We start from the raw sequence: 13,399 nt of genomic DNA on the forward strand, positions 1-13,399 counted from the left end.
TACCCGGACAGAAATATCTTGATTTTGGCACTCATCCACATTCTCATGAATCTTTTTCCACTGTCAAGAATTATATTTGTCTGAATAGGGACCTGCATGTCTCAAACTGCATGTATATATGGACATGGGAGTTTTGATTCTTGGTATGTTCTTTCCTTTATCCATTTTTTCTCAAGGTAGCAAACATTCAAAAGTTGTACCTCATAGATCAAGGTCAAACTAGGATGTCTGAGCTCTTGGTTACAACTCTGGAAACAGGTGCTTTATCAAACTGGGTTCAAATAAATTAGAACTGAAAAAGACTATGACACTTAATCTTAGTTTCTCTTTAGCATGTTCACCGAACATTAAATTTTAAAAGGCCTCTACAAAAAACACTGAACTTACCTCTCCAGAAATCAGAGCTATCACCTTCTTCAAACTTGTTATTTGAAAAACCTATACGAAATAGAAAATTAAACTTGCAAATTCATGAAAACAATTACCTGCACCTCTGTGGTAAATCAAACAAAAACCAAAGGGATTACCAGCTCTGATACCCCCTTAAAATAAAATAAACCACACAGAGCTATATATACATATACTGAATGAAAACTCACACAAGTTGCATTCTGACTTCTGCCTGTGTCAATTAACTAAGGTAAAAGGTCCAATCAGTGTTATACTACCTCAGATATCACATATATATAGATGGTCAGAAAAGCAGTATATATCAACATAAGCACTATATACTTCCTATTCAAAAGATCCAAGTTTTTATTTATTTATTTGAGAAAGAGACAGAGAGAGCATGAGCAAGGAGAGGGTCAGAGGGAAAAGCAGACTCCCCTTGGAGCTGGGAGCCCAATGCAGGACTCGATCCAGGAACTCAAGGATCATGACCTGAGCCGAAGGCAGTCGTCCAACCAACTTAGCCACCCAGGCATCCCAAGATCCAAGTTTTTAAAACCTTATATATTAACTCAATCTCTTCAACTGCCAGAGGACAATGCAACTAAATTATAATCCAATATCCAATAATTTTTCCCATTTCAGTAATAAGGAAATTATTCCAACATTTTTTGTTTATAAAATTTTTTATCTTTCATTTAGCTTTGCTTTCAAATTTCTCATATAATAAAAACCTATATCTAGATTTGTGTGTCTCTAGAGCATACAGATACATCACTAAAATTAATTTTAAAAGCATTCATCAATAATAATTCACAAAATTTTAAAATAGTGAATCTTAATAAAATTGTCTTTAGTGCAAAGATATTCAGGGATTAATATCCATTAAAATTAAAGGTCACTGTAATATGGCTGTCGATCAGTATTTAAGCTAAATTATAAAATATTAAATATATTAAATCCTGGCAATACAGAATAATCAATTAGTATCTGAAATGTTAAATTTATATGCAGAATATATACATAAAGTCACTTAGTATCTCAGGTTCAAAAAATATAACATCCCTTTTTAGCAGAGAAATTTAATACACAATTATGAAACAAAAGTAAGTGCCCAGTAGCCTCAATATATGATTAGATGAAAAAAAGGATTTTCCTTGAAAAGATACATCATTTCAAAATAAACACAATCTGTACAGAAAGAGTTTTATACCATGAAACTTAAGTTTTGAGTTATTTAGTTCATTTCAGAATTTGCAATCTTTCAAGTTGGTTCAGAAAAGGATTATATTCTCTCCACTGTCCACCACGACTGCACCTTCCCTCCATTCTAACCTTCTTGACTGCTGGGTTTCCAAAATGCTTCGGAAGTCTTCAACCTACACATTACTGGTCTTGATCTTAAATTCTGTTCCAGTTCTGATACACAGTTTTTAAAGAAAAAAAGAACTTCAAAGCTTCTACTGGTTCTTTGCTCAACAAGGTGGAGATTCAAATTTACCTTTGGAAGTATAGAAGATGGATCTCTTGTTGGAGAGCCCAGGGCAAGGGAGCCTTGAGTACAGAAATAAACTAGGGTTCATTCAAACTATAATTCTAAGATACCATAAGCAGTTTACCTCTGTTTCCAAAACTCTTTCCAACTCCAAAACCACCCATTGTGGATGTATTCTCTCTTTTATTAGATTCGCCAGCATCTGAAAATGTTCAGATAGAGTTAAAACTCTTTAAAACATAAAATTGATTGTGTCAAAAAATCTAGGTATTAAACAAATCTTTGGGATTACTTAAAAATAAAATCTTTTAAAAAGTCGGGGGAGATGGGGCACCTGGTGGCTCAGTGGGTTAAGCATCTGCCTTCAGCTCAGGTCGTGATCCCAGCATCCTGGGATTGAGCCCCGCACTGGGCTCCCTGCCTGGTGGGGAGCCTGGCTCCTCCTCTCTCTCCCTGTCTGCCTCTCTGCCTACTTGTGATCTCTCGCTGACAAATAAATAAATAAAATATTTAAAAATAAATAAATAAATAAAAAATTGGGGGGAGGGCACCTGACTGGCTCAGCTGGTAGAGCACACAATTCTTTTTTTTTTTTTTTTTTAAGATTTATTTATTTATTTGACAGACAGAGATCACAAGTAGGCAGAGAGGCAGACAGAGAGAGAGGAGGAAGCAGGCTCCCTGCTGAGCAGAGAGCCCGATGCGGGACTCGATCCCAGGACCCTGAGATCATGACCTGAGCTGAAGGCAGCGGCTTAACCCACTGAGCCACCCAGGCGCCCAAAAATAAAAATTTTAAATGAAAGAATGAATCTCTGACATAAAGAGACATCCAAGGATGGGGGATAAAGAAGGACAGGAACTTAAAAAGATAAAATCTCCTGCAACTTCTATTTAAACATTCTTGAATTTTAAAAATAAAAATTCTTGAATTATAATACCAACATAAAAACATAAACATACTATTGGTGAAATACAGCTTTCTACTCGTTTTTATTTTACTAGTGACCTGTTATCAGGAAATTCAACTCTGTGATGTTCTGTATATTGAAACCTCACCCTGAATAGAGCCAGCTATTAATGCACCAGTATCAAAGTCCTGCTATTGAAAATTTCATACTCTTGTCCTGTTTTTTAATTACTTATTACTTACTCATTTTGTTAGCATTTAAAGTTCTCTTAATCTTTCCACTTTTAAAACTCAGTTTAGGATGGAACTATATAATAAAAAAGTAAAAGCTGCAACTACCACTCCCTTAGTCACATCTCCACCCCTCCAGGGACTTTCCTCATGTTATCCTTGTGAGCTTTACCTCCAACTACACAACACTGAGCACCTAACACTTTAATTCACACCAAACAACTTCCCATATTCCACATTGTGAACTTCTAATATTTTCTACATTCCTACACTGTTCCTTAAGCATAGCATTCCCTACTTTCCTATCAAAATTCTTTTCACTCTTCAAAACCCCAGAAAGGCTATCTCCTCTATGAAGTCTTTCAGACCTCCAATCACAATCAATCCTTCTTCCACATTCCCACAGCACACTCTATTTCTTTCCATGTGTTTCTCTACCACTAGAGTTAAGAATTTTGAGAGCAGAGTTGGTATGGCAAGAAGCATGGCTATTTAAAACAAAAAAATGGAACAAAAGACAGTCAAAATGACATAAACTACCACTTTAAACTATCACTAGAAAAAATTAAAGCATTATCTTGTGGTCTTCATAAATTGTGTCTTATCTAACTGAATAATATCCTAGTACAAGGCAGTAAAATGATCTGCAAAGCTCCTAAAACCATGTGCAAAACTGTGTATCAGCAATTATCTCAAATTTTCATCAAGTTCTAAAGATGTGTGTGAGATTCAAGAAGTTTAAACTATTTAGATCATAGTTCACAGAACATGAAAAGTGATTAATATTACATTTTAAGAATTAAGAGTTAATTTCAAAAATAAACTACTAGCTATGAAAGCTCTGAGAAAAAATATCAGATTGAAACTAAAAATTACATTAACAATAATGGAAGGGAGTTACATTCATGGGTCTATGAATTTCCAAGATTATATATAGTACAATGATAACTTTTTAAAGTATCAACATTCAACCAAGAGTTTTGATCAGAAATTTAATGTGTTTTTCAACATAACACATATGGGATTAACAATGTGTCGTAAAATCTGTTTCAGTGATGATTTTTTCATTTTAAAAACCCTTTATTCAGAGATACAGGCTTCCAGTTACAGAATGAATAAATCACACAGATAAAAGATACAGTAAAGAAAATATAGTCATTAGTGTTGTTAATAATGTTGTATGGTGACAGATGGTAGCTACATTTGTGGTGAGCACAACATAATCTATAGAGTTGTGCAACAGCTATGCCATATAGCTGAAACTAATGTAACATTGTGTGTCAACTACACTTCATTTAAAAAAAAAAAAGAAGAAAAAAGCATCTTCAATTCATGTAAAACTTTAACAAGATCTATGAATATACGCTCTGAATTTGAAAATTAAAATACTGCTAATTAATTTAAAACATTTCTCAGGGCCTGGGTGGCTCACTAGGTTAAATATCCCACTCTTGACTTCAGCTCAGGTCATGATCTCAGGGTTTTGAGATGGAGCCCCATCTGAGATTCCTTGCTCAGCAGGGAGTCTGTTTCTCCCCCTCTCTGCCACTCGCCCTGCTCCTGTGAACCCACTTGCTCTTGCTCCTTCTCTCTCAAATAAATAAAATCTTAAAAAACACATGCATCTATAGATCCACATCTGTGTTAACTGAGTCTAAACAAGAAATTAAGTTTTCCAAGTATCAAAGGAAATACTACACATCAGCCTTTATTGTCTCCAATGAATAAAAATACCTAGAAGTAAAATCTTCCAATTAACATCTAATGAATTCAAGATTAAGTGTTACATGTACTTAAAACTACCAATTAGCCTTAAATTATACTTCCTATTAAAGAAATAAATGACTATATGTATTTTTAAATGAACTGGTGGTTCTAATATTTTATGGCACTATAGTAAAACATAAAGCAAAATACTTTCAGTATTTTATTATTAAATTAAAAAATGGACTATAGGAAGGTATTTCGCTATATCATTATCTGTCAAATCAAGTACTGGTTGTTCTAAAAATAAGAAGTTCCAAGTTTGGGGAACAAACCTGGTAATACTAATAAACTAACAGAAATGCTTCCATACTGCCTTTTCTTGAGAAGTAAAAACTTCAAAAAGAGATCCTTCTCACCCAGATCTCTGAAGCTTTTACAAACATTCCTTTTATGCCAATTACTGAATATCAATAATCAATATTAAGAAGTAGGTCTGTAAAGCAACTATTTTTAACCAATCTATTTAACCCATCTATTTTATCAATTTAACTATTTGAAACTACTATCCCAGGAAAGGAAAAAGCAAAAAGAGAATTGCTAATTGAAAAAATGATACTCATTATTTCAAAGTCTACTGTGCAGTGCAATATAACAAATATAGCTTTGCACTAAACAGTCATAACAGTCTCTATTCTTTCCACCATTCAAATTGATAAGATTAAGGAAAGACAAAGATATTTACCTCTGTTTCCCATACTCCTCCCAGAGGCAAATCCGCTTCTCATGAAATGATCTCTTCGAGAAGGTCCATCATCCATTTCTAAATCAAGTAACAATTTGAAACAAGTCAAAATAAGTACCTTGCTGGTACACAAACTTTTAACCTTTTCAATGTACCACCTCCCATGACAAAGGAAGAATTCTATAAATTGGTAAGAAAGACAAATAGCCTAGTAGCCTACCTAAGGAAGTTCTCCAAGAGAAAAATAAAGGGTGACTAAACCTTACTCAATAAAACAAAATGTGAATCAAAGGAAGGAGATAGTTTTTTCAACATATGACTAGCTGCAAAACAGTTTTAAGTTTGCTAATAGCAAAAACAGCTAAGAACATAAGGAAACAAGCCCAAATCATATACTATAATGAAGCTACAAACTAGATCTTGATCCTAGCTCTGAAAGAATATATTTGAAAGTACATTAATTGTCATAAAGAAACTAAATCAGTACTTATATCTCTGCATCAAGCCTAGATATAGTTTTACACATGGATTCTATCAAACTCTCAAAGAACGAATCATTTCAATGACATATAACCCTCCCAGGAAACAGAAAGAGGAATTATTCCCCAATTCATTCCACCAAGTCAACCTGACTTCAACATGTCAAGGATTGAAGAAAATATCTCTTAATCAAAAGTGGATGTAAAATCTCCATAACAGTTATTAGCAAAACAAACCCAATCAAAAATTAAATAGATAAAACATTATGACCAATGAGGTTAAGTCCGGAATGCAAAGGTATTTTAACATCACAACATCTTAAAAAGGTAATTTGTAACATTAACATATCAAAAAGAAAAAAAAACTATCTCCATAGATAAAAAGTACATGAAATAACCCAACACGATTTATGACTTAAAAACATACACTTAGGGGTGCCTGGATGGCTCAGTAGGTTAAGTGTCTGCCTTTAGCTCAGGTTATGATTCCAGGGTTCTAGGACTTAGCATGAGGCTCCGTGCTCAGCAGGAAGCCTGCTTTTCCCTCTCCCTCTGCCTGCCACTTGCCCATTTGTGCTCTCCCTCTGTCAAATAAATAAATAAAATCATTTTTTAAAAAAAAAGAAAAAAACATATACTTAGCAAACAAAGTGACATTCATGCAGCTCTGCTAATACTAGCAAAAGGGAAACAACTCAAACATACATCAAAAAGTGAATAAAAATATGTGGCATAGTTGCACAAGGGAGTATCACATATTGTGCTCTATACTTTATTATGTAATATTATATATATTGCATATGTGTAGTATATTCATACGAGAGAGTACAATTATAAATAGACCAAAACAACTGGCTGGCAACATGGATAAACTTTAAAAACAACACTGGATGAAAATTTAAATTGCAAAGACTATAAATAGTAAGATACCAGTTTTATAAAACTCAAAGAAGCAAACTTAAACGCAGTGTTTGGGGAGATATACATATGTAATATGTTAACAAAGAAAGGAAAACAATGTAGGATAGGAATTCGACAGGAGAGAACTGGAAAAGCGTATATAAGTTATATAACAGTAATAGTAATGTTTTTAAACAGGTGATCATTCAAAATATTTATTAAGATTTATAATTTGCATATGCCATTTTAAATACAGTATTTTTATGAAAATGTCTTCAATAAAGATTCAACAAAGTCACAAGGTAACAAGTATTCTTTGGATTTTTAACTCTAACTAGTTGCCCACATAGCTAACACAGTAAAAGAAGACTTACTAAGTAAAGAAAAGTGCAAAAAAATATTTAACCTACAATCCCTCTTCTGTATGTTCCCCTTCTTGCCTGATTCTGGCATCACAGTTCACATGTGTTTCACAGTTCACATGTGTAGCCTCTCTTGCTGAGGTTATACATTTCATCAGGTAACCAAAAGGTTGCTGAATTTCTGGCAATAGTAACCAAGTTAAGTTCAAATGCTCTCAGATCACACGAAGTTCAAAGACAAGAAAGATTTACTCAAATTCTAACTGCTTCAACATTAGAGGGATTCCACATGGAAGTACCAGTTACAGTAGCACTAAAAAGTTGCTAGCTTTTGGCACACAGTAAACAGAAAAGCAAAGGTGATATTAAAAGGACAAGGACACGGCCAGAAAAATTAGCAATTCTCTAAATACTAACTTCTAATGTTTGCCAGGCTCTCCCCAAATATACAAGATGAGAACAGCCATGCTTCAGCTGGCTCAAATTTTAAAGCTATGCTGTATAATACTACCATCCATACTACCCATATGTGGCCATTTTTTTTTTCATATATGGCCATTTAAAATCAAAATTAAGTCAATTAAAATAAGCAAAATCAAAACTTCATTTCCTCAGTTGTACTCACTAGTCACATTTCAAGTGCACCCTGTGGCTATATTAGCCAGTGCAATTAAAAAATATTTCCATCATTGCAGAGAGTTCTAATGAAAGCACTGGTCTTAGACTGGTAGTTCCCAACCTGTGGCACAAAGACATCAATGGAAAAGGAGTATGCTTCCATCTTGAGTCAACTTATAAAGCCAACTTCAGTACAGTGGTACTCAAATACATAAGAAAGTAACATATTTAAGACATTGCAAGCTCTTAAGAGTCAACAGGAATTGTTTTACCCTCAAGTAACAAACTAAAATACCCTTTACTCAATTAATTGAAATCCCTATATATGCTTCCCAGGATTTCTTCTCTTTTAACATTTATATTATTTCACCACTACTGATTTTTTTCTCTCTCTCTTCAACTGCTATAATTTCAAGTAACTCTTCATCTAACCCATGTTGTACTTAAGATCCACATGATACATGTCCGTTTGGTTACTATAGTATCTAGATCCATACTTCTCCCAAATTCTTTGACCAAAACCCAATTACTAAGATGGAAGGCCAAAAATTAAAATTACCATAGAAATAAGTGTGGGGGAGGCAAAAGGATAGATGATTTCCTAATAATGGGGAGCCTGGGTGGCTCAGTGTGTTGGGCCTCTGCCTTCAGCTCGAGTCAATATCTCAGGGTCCTGGGATTGAGCCTGCATTGGGCTCTCTGCTCGGTGAAGAGCCTGCTTCTCCCTCTCCCTCTGCCTGCCTCTATGCCTACTTGTGATCTCTTTCTGTCAAATAAATTTTTTTTTAATCTTAAAAAAAATGATTTCCTAGTAAGAACATGGAATCTTGTGTTCTGAAACCTCACTCAAGTCAAGCAAACATAATTAAATATGTACAAGCTATACTGTATTATGCCTATTGGTAAAGAAAGGGTCACAAAGTATGAAAGCTTTGTAAGCACTGTAACTGCTTAACTAAAATGCCTATGATGCTGTATCACACAAGCCTTAACCACACTTGGTATTGCGAATGAAAACCTGATATGGTTATATTCCTATATGGCTTCGCCTATTTTAATAAATTTCCAACCATGTCTGGAAAGAAAAGCAAATTCTCATTATATATATATTTTCTTTCCCCAACAGTTACAGGACTTGTTTGGCAAAATAAAATAAAGTGCAACAGATCTAATCAAACAATACAAAGTACTGTCTCCTTCTGCAAAAGCATTCTTACATATACTTTTTTTTTAAGATTTTATTTATTTATTTGACACAGAGAGATCACAAGTAGGCAGAGAGGCAGGCAGAGAGAGAGAGAGAGAGAGGAGGAAGCAGGCTCACTGCCGAGCAGAGAGCCCGATGCGGGACTCGATCCCAGGACCCTGAGCCGAAGGTAGTGGCTTAACCCACTGAGCCACCCAGGCGCCCTGCAAAAGCATTCTTTACAAATTCTTTACAAAATAACTTTATATGCATCACCTCATTTGATCTTTATCCTTATAACAACCCTGTTGGGAATCAGGATAAGTGTTGCCAATTGCTTTTAGAAAAAAATGAAATGAAGTAAAAATCACAAAATAACCCAATCTGCAGGTGCTACGTCTAGAAGGCAGGATTTCCATCTCAAAACTATCCTCAACTACAGCCATTCCAAAAATAATTTAAATTACTGGAACTAAAAGCAGACAGAAAAAAAGAAAAACAGAGAGAGTATGCTAACACCCAAAAAGAAAAACTTAAGATTCACGTAGTTTATTACTGTCAAAGTAAAATTAGTTGACAACTAAAACAAGTAGTCAAATTCAAGATAGGTAATTGTTATCAGATGTGCACAAGAAAATTATCCCTTGAGGACCATAAATACCAGGCACTATGCTATATTAGACCTTTATATGTATTAACTAGCTTATTTAACACTTAAACATAAAAGGTATTATCCTCATTTTAAAAATGAGAAGACAAATAGTTTAGAGAACCTAGCCAACTTCACCAAGGTCATCCAGCCAGCATGAAGACTGGACTTCAATTTGAACTCAATTATCAGACTTAAAGACCTACTTATTGAAGACCTGTACACATTCTGTACAGTAAAACTGTGAGAGGCACCTTGCCATCTCCAGATGGTAAATTAGAGGACAAGTTGAAAATAATTTTGGAAAACACCCTATTAGTCATTCAAATTTGAAAAGTAAAAACAGAGGACAGATACAAATATTTTTAGGGCTTACAGAAAATAGCATGTAAAAATTTTAAAAAGCTCAAGGTAGAATCTAAATATGATGGTCCAAAAATAGAAGGGTCTAATAAAGAATTAACCCATCCTTTCTTCTTTGCTATTAGCATATAGTTAAGAGGAAATGGGCAATTACTTTCTTTAATTTTTTTAATTCATTATAGGGCTTGCTGCTCTCACTTTCATGAATTTAAAGATATGCCATCACTGAGTTTTATCAGTTCAATCCCCATTATAATAAATACACAGTAAGAAAAATATTGGTAAAGAAGTCCATGATACTAATAAATAATAAAATACAGATATTGTTCTTTAGTGCTCTGAAGCCTATCAAAAGAAATAAAATAAAACTCCATTTAAAATGAAATTAATGAAAGCAATTCCCACTAAATGACCAAAGAATACATTCCACATATAATCACATTTGGACCAGATCCAGGAAGGAGGAGCAAATCTTGAATAACTTAAAAGAAACCCACATATTTAACCACCAAGCAAAAGAACAAAGGACTATGGGACTTCACTATGAGCTCTAGTCCTCCTGTAATCTTACAACTTGCCTCCAAAGTAATCTGCTTAACCCAAGGTAAAAAGGGTAAGTAATGATAAAGACTTGATGGCAAAAAGTTCTGAAACTACTTCTCAGTATTTAGGGCTCCCCGTTTCCTAATGTCTAATCCCCTTCATTATCCCAAGTAACTCAAAGACTAAACATTTATAAATCATCAGTGTTCAGTCTTCCAAACAGATAATGTAATTATGAAAGTAATGTGCAAAAAAATTGCCTGGGAATCTTATTAAAATGTAGACTGTAATCCAGCAGAGTTCTGGGTAGACCATTAGAGTCTGCAGTTTTTTTTTTTTTTTTTTTCCTCATTTGAGAGTGGGAAAGCCCACACAAGTGGGGGGGCGGGGCAGAGGGAGAGGGAGAAGCAGACTCCCCACTGATCAAGGAAGGCGGGCAAAGGGCTCTATCCCATGAATCTAAGATCATGACCTGAGCCAAACTCATGCTCAACCAAATGAGCCACCCAGGCACCCCTAGAAATTCACAGGTGACATTGATGCTACTTGTCTGTCAACCACATTTCAAGTAACAAGATTCTTACATCCACCAAAAGACATACCAGAAAAATATGCATAACAGAAATGTTCAAAATAGGAAAACTACCCACATGCCCATTAATACAACTTATGGTACAGCTGGAATACTATATACCCATAAATAACCTATAACTACTTCTAATAACATGGAGAGAAGCTTGAATACAAGGGAATATAATGTATAGTTTCATTTTGTATGATTCCTATTTATAGGAAAAATTAATCTAGATTTCTAGAAATTAGAAGAGCAGTTACTCCTAGTCAGAGTGATAGTGCCTTAAAGGAAGACATACAGGGGTTTTTAGAGTTCCACTAATGTTTTGTTTCCTGATTTGGTGTATTCCAATTGTTCAAATTCAGTGAGCTATACATTTATGATTTATATCTTACTTAAAAATACTGAATGTGTGTGTGTACACTATGGTGCAAAAAAAGTTTTTTCTTTCTAAAAAAAGAAGAATCTGGCCTAGACTCATATATGGACAAAGGCAACTAAACTTGTAATAAACAGGTAATTTCCATGTTCTAGAGCTTATTTTTTAAAAAAGATGAAAGGCATAAAACCAAAATTGAATTAGGACAACACAAGAAAAAAAAAAAAAGAGGACAATCTTTCTTAGTTTAAAGGTGCTAAATAACACCCGTGCTGGGCACAGCATAGTGTAGAGTTTTTTGAATCACTACATTGTACACTGTCACACTGTGTGTCAACTATACTCAAATTTTTTAAAAAATTTTTTTAAATAAAAAAATAAATAAAAGTGCTAAATAGGGGAGTCTGGTTGGCTCTGCCAATTAAGCATCTCACTCTTGATTTCAGCTCAGATTATGATCTCAGGGTCGTGAGACTGGGCTCAGCACTGAGTGAGAAGCCTGCTTGAGATTATGTCTCACCCTCTGCGCCTCATCATCTCACCCCTGCTTGTACACGTCCTTTCTAAAAAACAAAAAGAGACAGGGAGAAAAAAAGATCTGTCTCCTTTAAAAAAGGGGGGCTAAACAAAGCATTTCATTTCACTGAATACTGCAATAAAACAGCTATTCAGGGTTTATCCTAGGAACACAAAGTTAGTTCAAGTTTAAAGAATTCTACTTATATCACTACACTAAAAGATTTAAAGGAGACAAGAAAAGTCAGTATTTCAAAAAAAAAAAAGGCATTTGTTAACATTCAACTGTCCTTTTTTTTCTTTTTTAATTGAGACAAAGAAGAGGAGCGGCAAAAGGAGAAGTCAGGGAGAGAGAGAGAGAGAGACTCTCAAGCAGGCTCTCCACTGAGCACAAAGCCTGACATGGGGCTCAGTCTCATGACCCTGAGATCATGACCTTAGCCCAAACCAAGAGTGGGACACTTAACCAACTGAGCCACCCAGGCACCCCTCAAGTGCCTTTTCTAAACAAAACTAGTATTTGAGCAGAAATGGAAAGAAACTTCCTATTTAGTGAATGGTAGGTTTTATCCATTGCTTTAAGACAAAAAAAAAAAAAAAAAGAGAGAACAAAATTTTGTGAGATGAAATTTTCATCACATATCAATAAAGAAAAGAAAATATTTAACAGATGGTGCTGGGAAAACTGGGTTACTTTATGCAGGGAAAAATGGGACCTGTATTTTACATCAGATTCAAAAGAATGGATTCAAAGAATGGTTCAGTGGCTCAATTGAGTAGCTGACTCTTGATTTCTGCTCAGGTCTTGATCTCAGGATCATAAAATCAAGCCCTGTATCCAGCTCCACTGGGAGTCTGCTTCAGATTCTTTTTCTCCCTCTCCCTCTGCCCCTCCCCACTGCTTGCATGCAAGTCTGCTCTAAAAATAAATAAATCTTTTTTTTAAATGGTTAAACAGGGAAAATGTATTCAACTTGATAAAGACAATCTACAAAAAACCCACAGCTAATATCATATTTAATAGTGAGAAACTCAAAGTTTTTCAACTAAAATCAAGTACAAGTCAAAGATGTGCCCTTTCATCACCCTTTTCAATATCATACTACAAGTGTAGCTAAAGTAATAAGGCCAGAAAAGAAAATGAAGGGAACACATATTGGGAGAGAAGAAATAAAACTGTCTTGTTTCACAAATGACTTGATCGTCTATGTAGAAAATCCAAAATAATGACAAAAAACTCCTGGAACTAATACGCAGTTATAACAAAGATCCAGGATACCAAATTAATATATAAAATCAGCTGTTTTCTTGTATATCAGTAACATAAATTGACCTTGAAAATAAAAACATATTAC

The 13,399-nt window shown here is 34.5% G+C and overlaps 1 protein-coding gene across 2 annotated transcripts in view; it reads right to left on the reverse strand.

Annotated features, from left to right (window-relative positions):
* Positions 1–13,399, reverse strand: part of DDX4 (DEAD-box helicase 4) — a 74,368-nt gene that overhangs the window by 38,893 nt on the left and 22,076 nt on the right. The window contains exons 4-6 of one of the 2 annotated variants that reach the window (XM_004744642.2): positions 5,476–5,553; positions 2,010–2,087; positions 388–438 (exon numbers count right to left, since the gene is read on the reverse strand). In XM_004744642.2, coding sequence (XP_004744699.1) covers positions 388–438; positions 2,010–2,087; positions 5,476–5,553 — 207 coding nt within the window. The remainder of the gene's footprint in view (positions 1–387; positions 439–2,009; positions 2,088–5,475; positions 5,554–13,399) is intronic. The other variant, XM_004744643.2, reaches the window with a different exon arrangement.

This window comes from Mustela putorius, unplaced genomic scaffold, assembly GCF_011764305.1.
Source record: "Mustela putorius furo isolate JIRA1106 unplaced genomic scaffold, ASM1176430v1.1 tig00000145_pilon_pilon_pilon, whole genome shotgun sequence".
Classification (NCBI taxonomy): domain Eukaryota; kingdom Metazoa; phylum Chordata; class Mammalia; order Carnivora; family Mustelidae; genus Mustela; species Mustela putorius.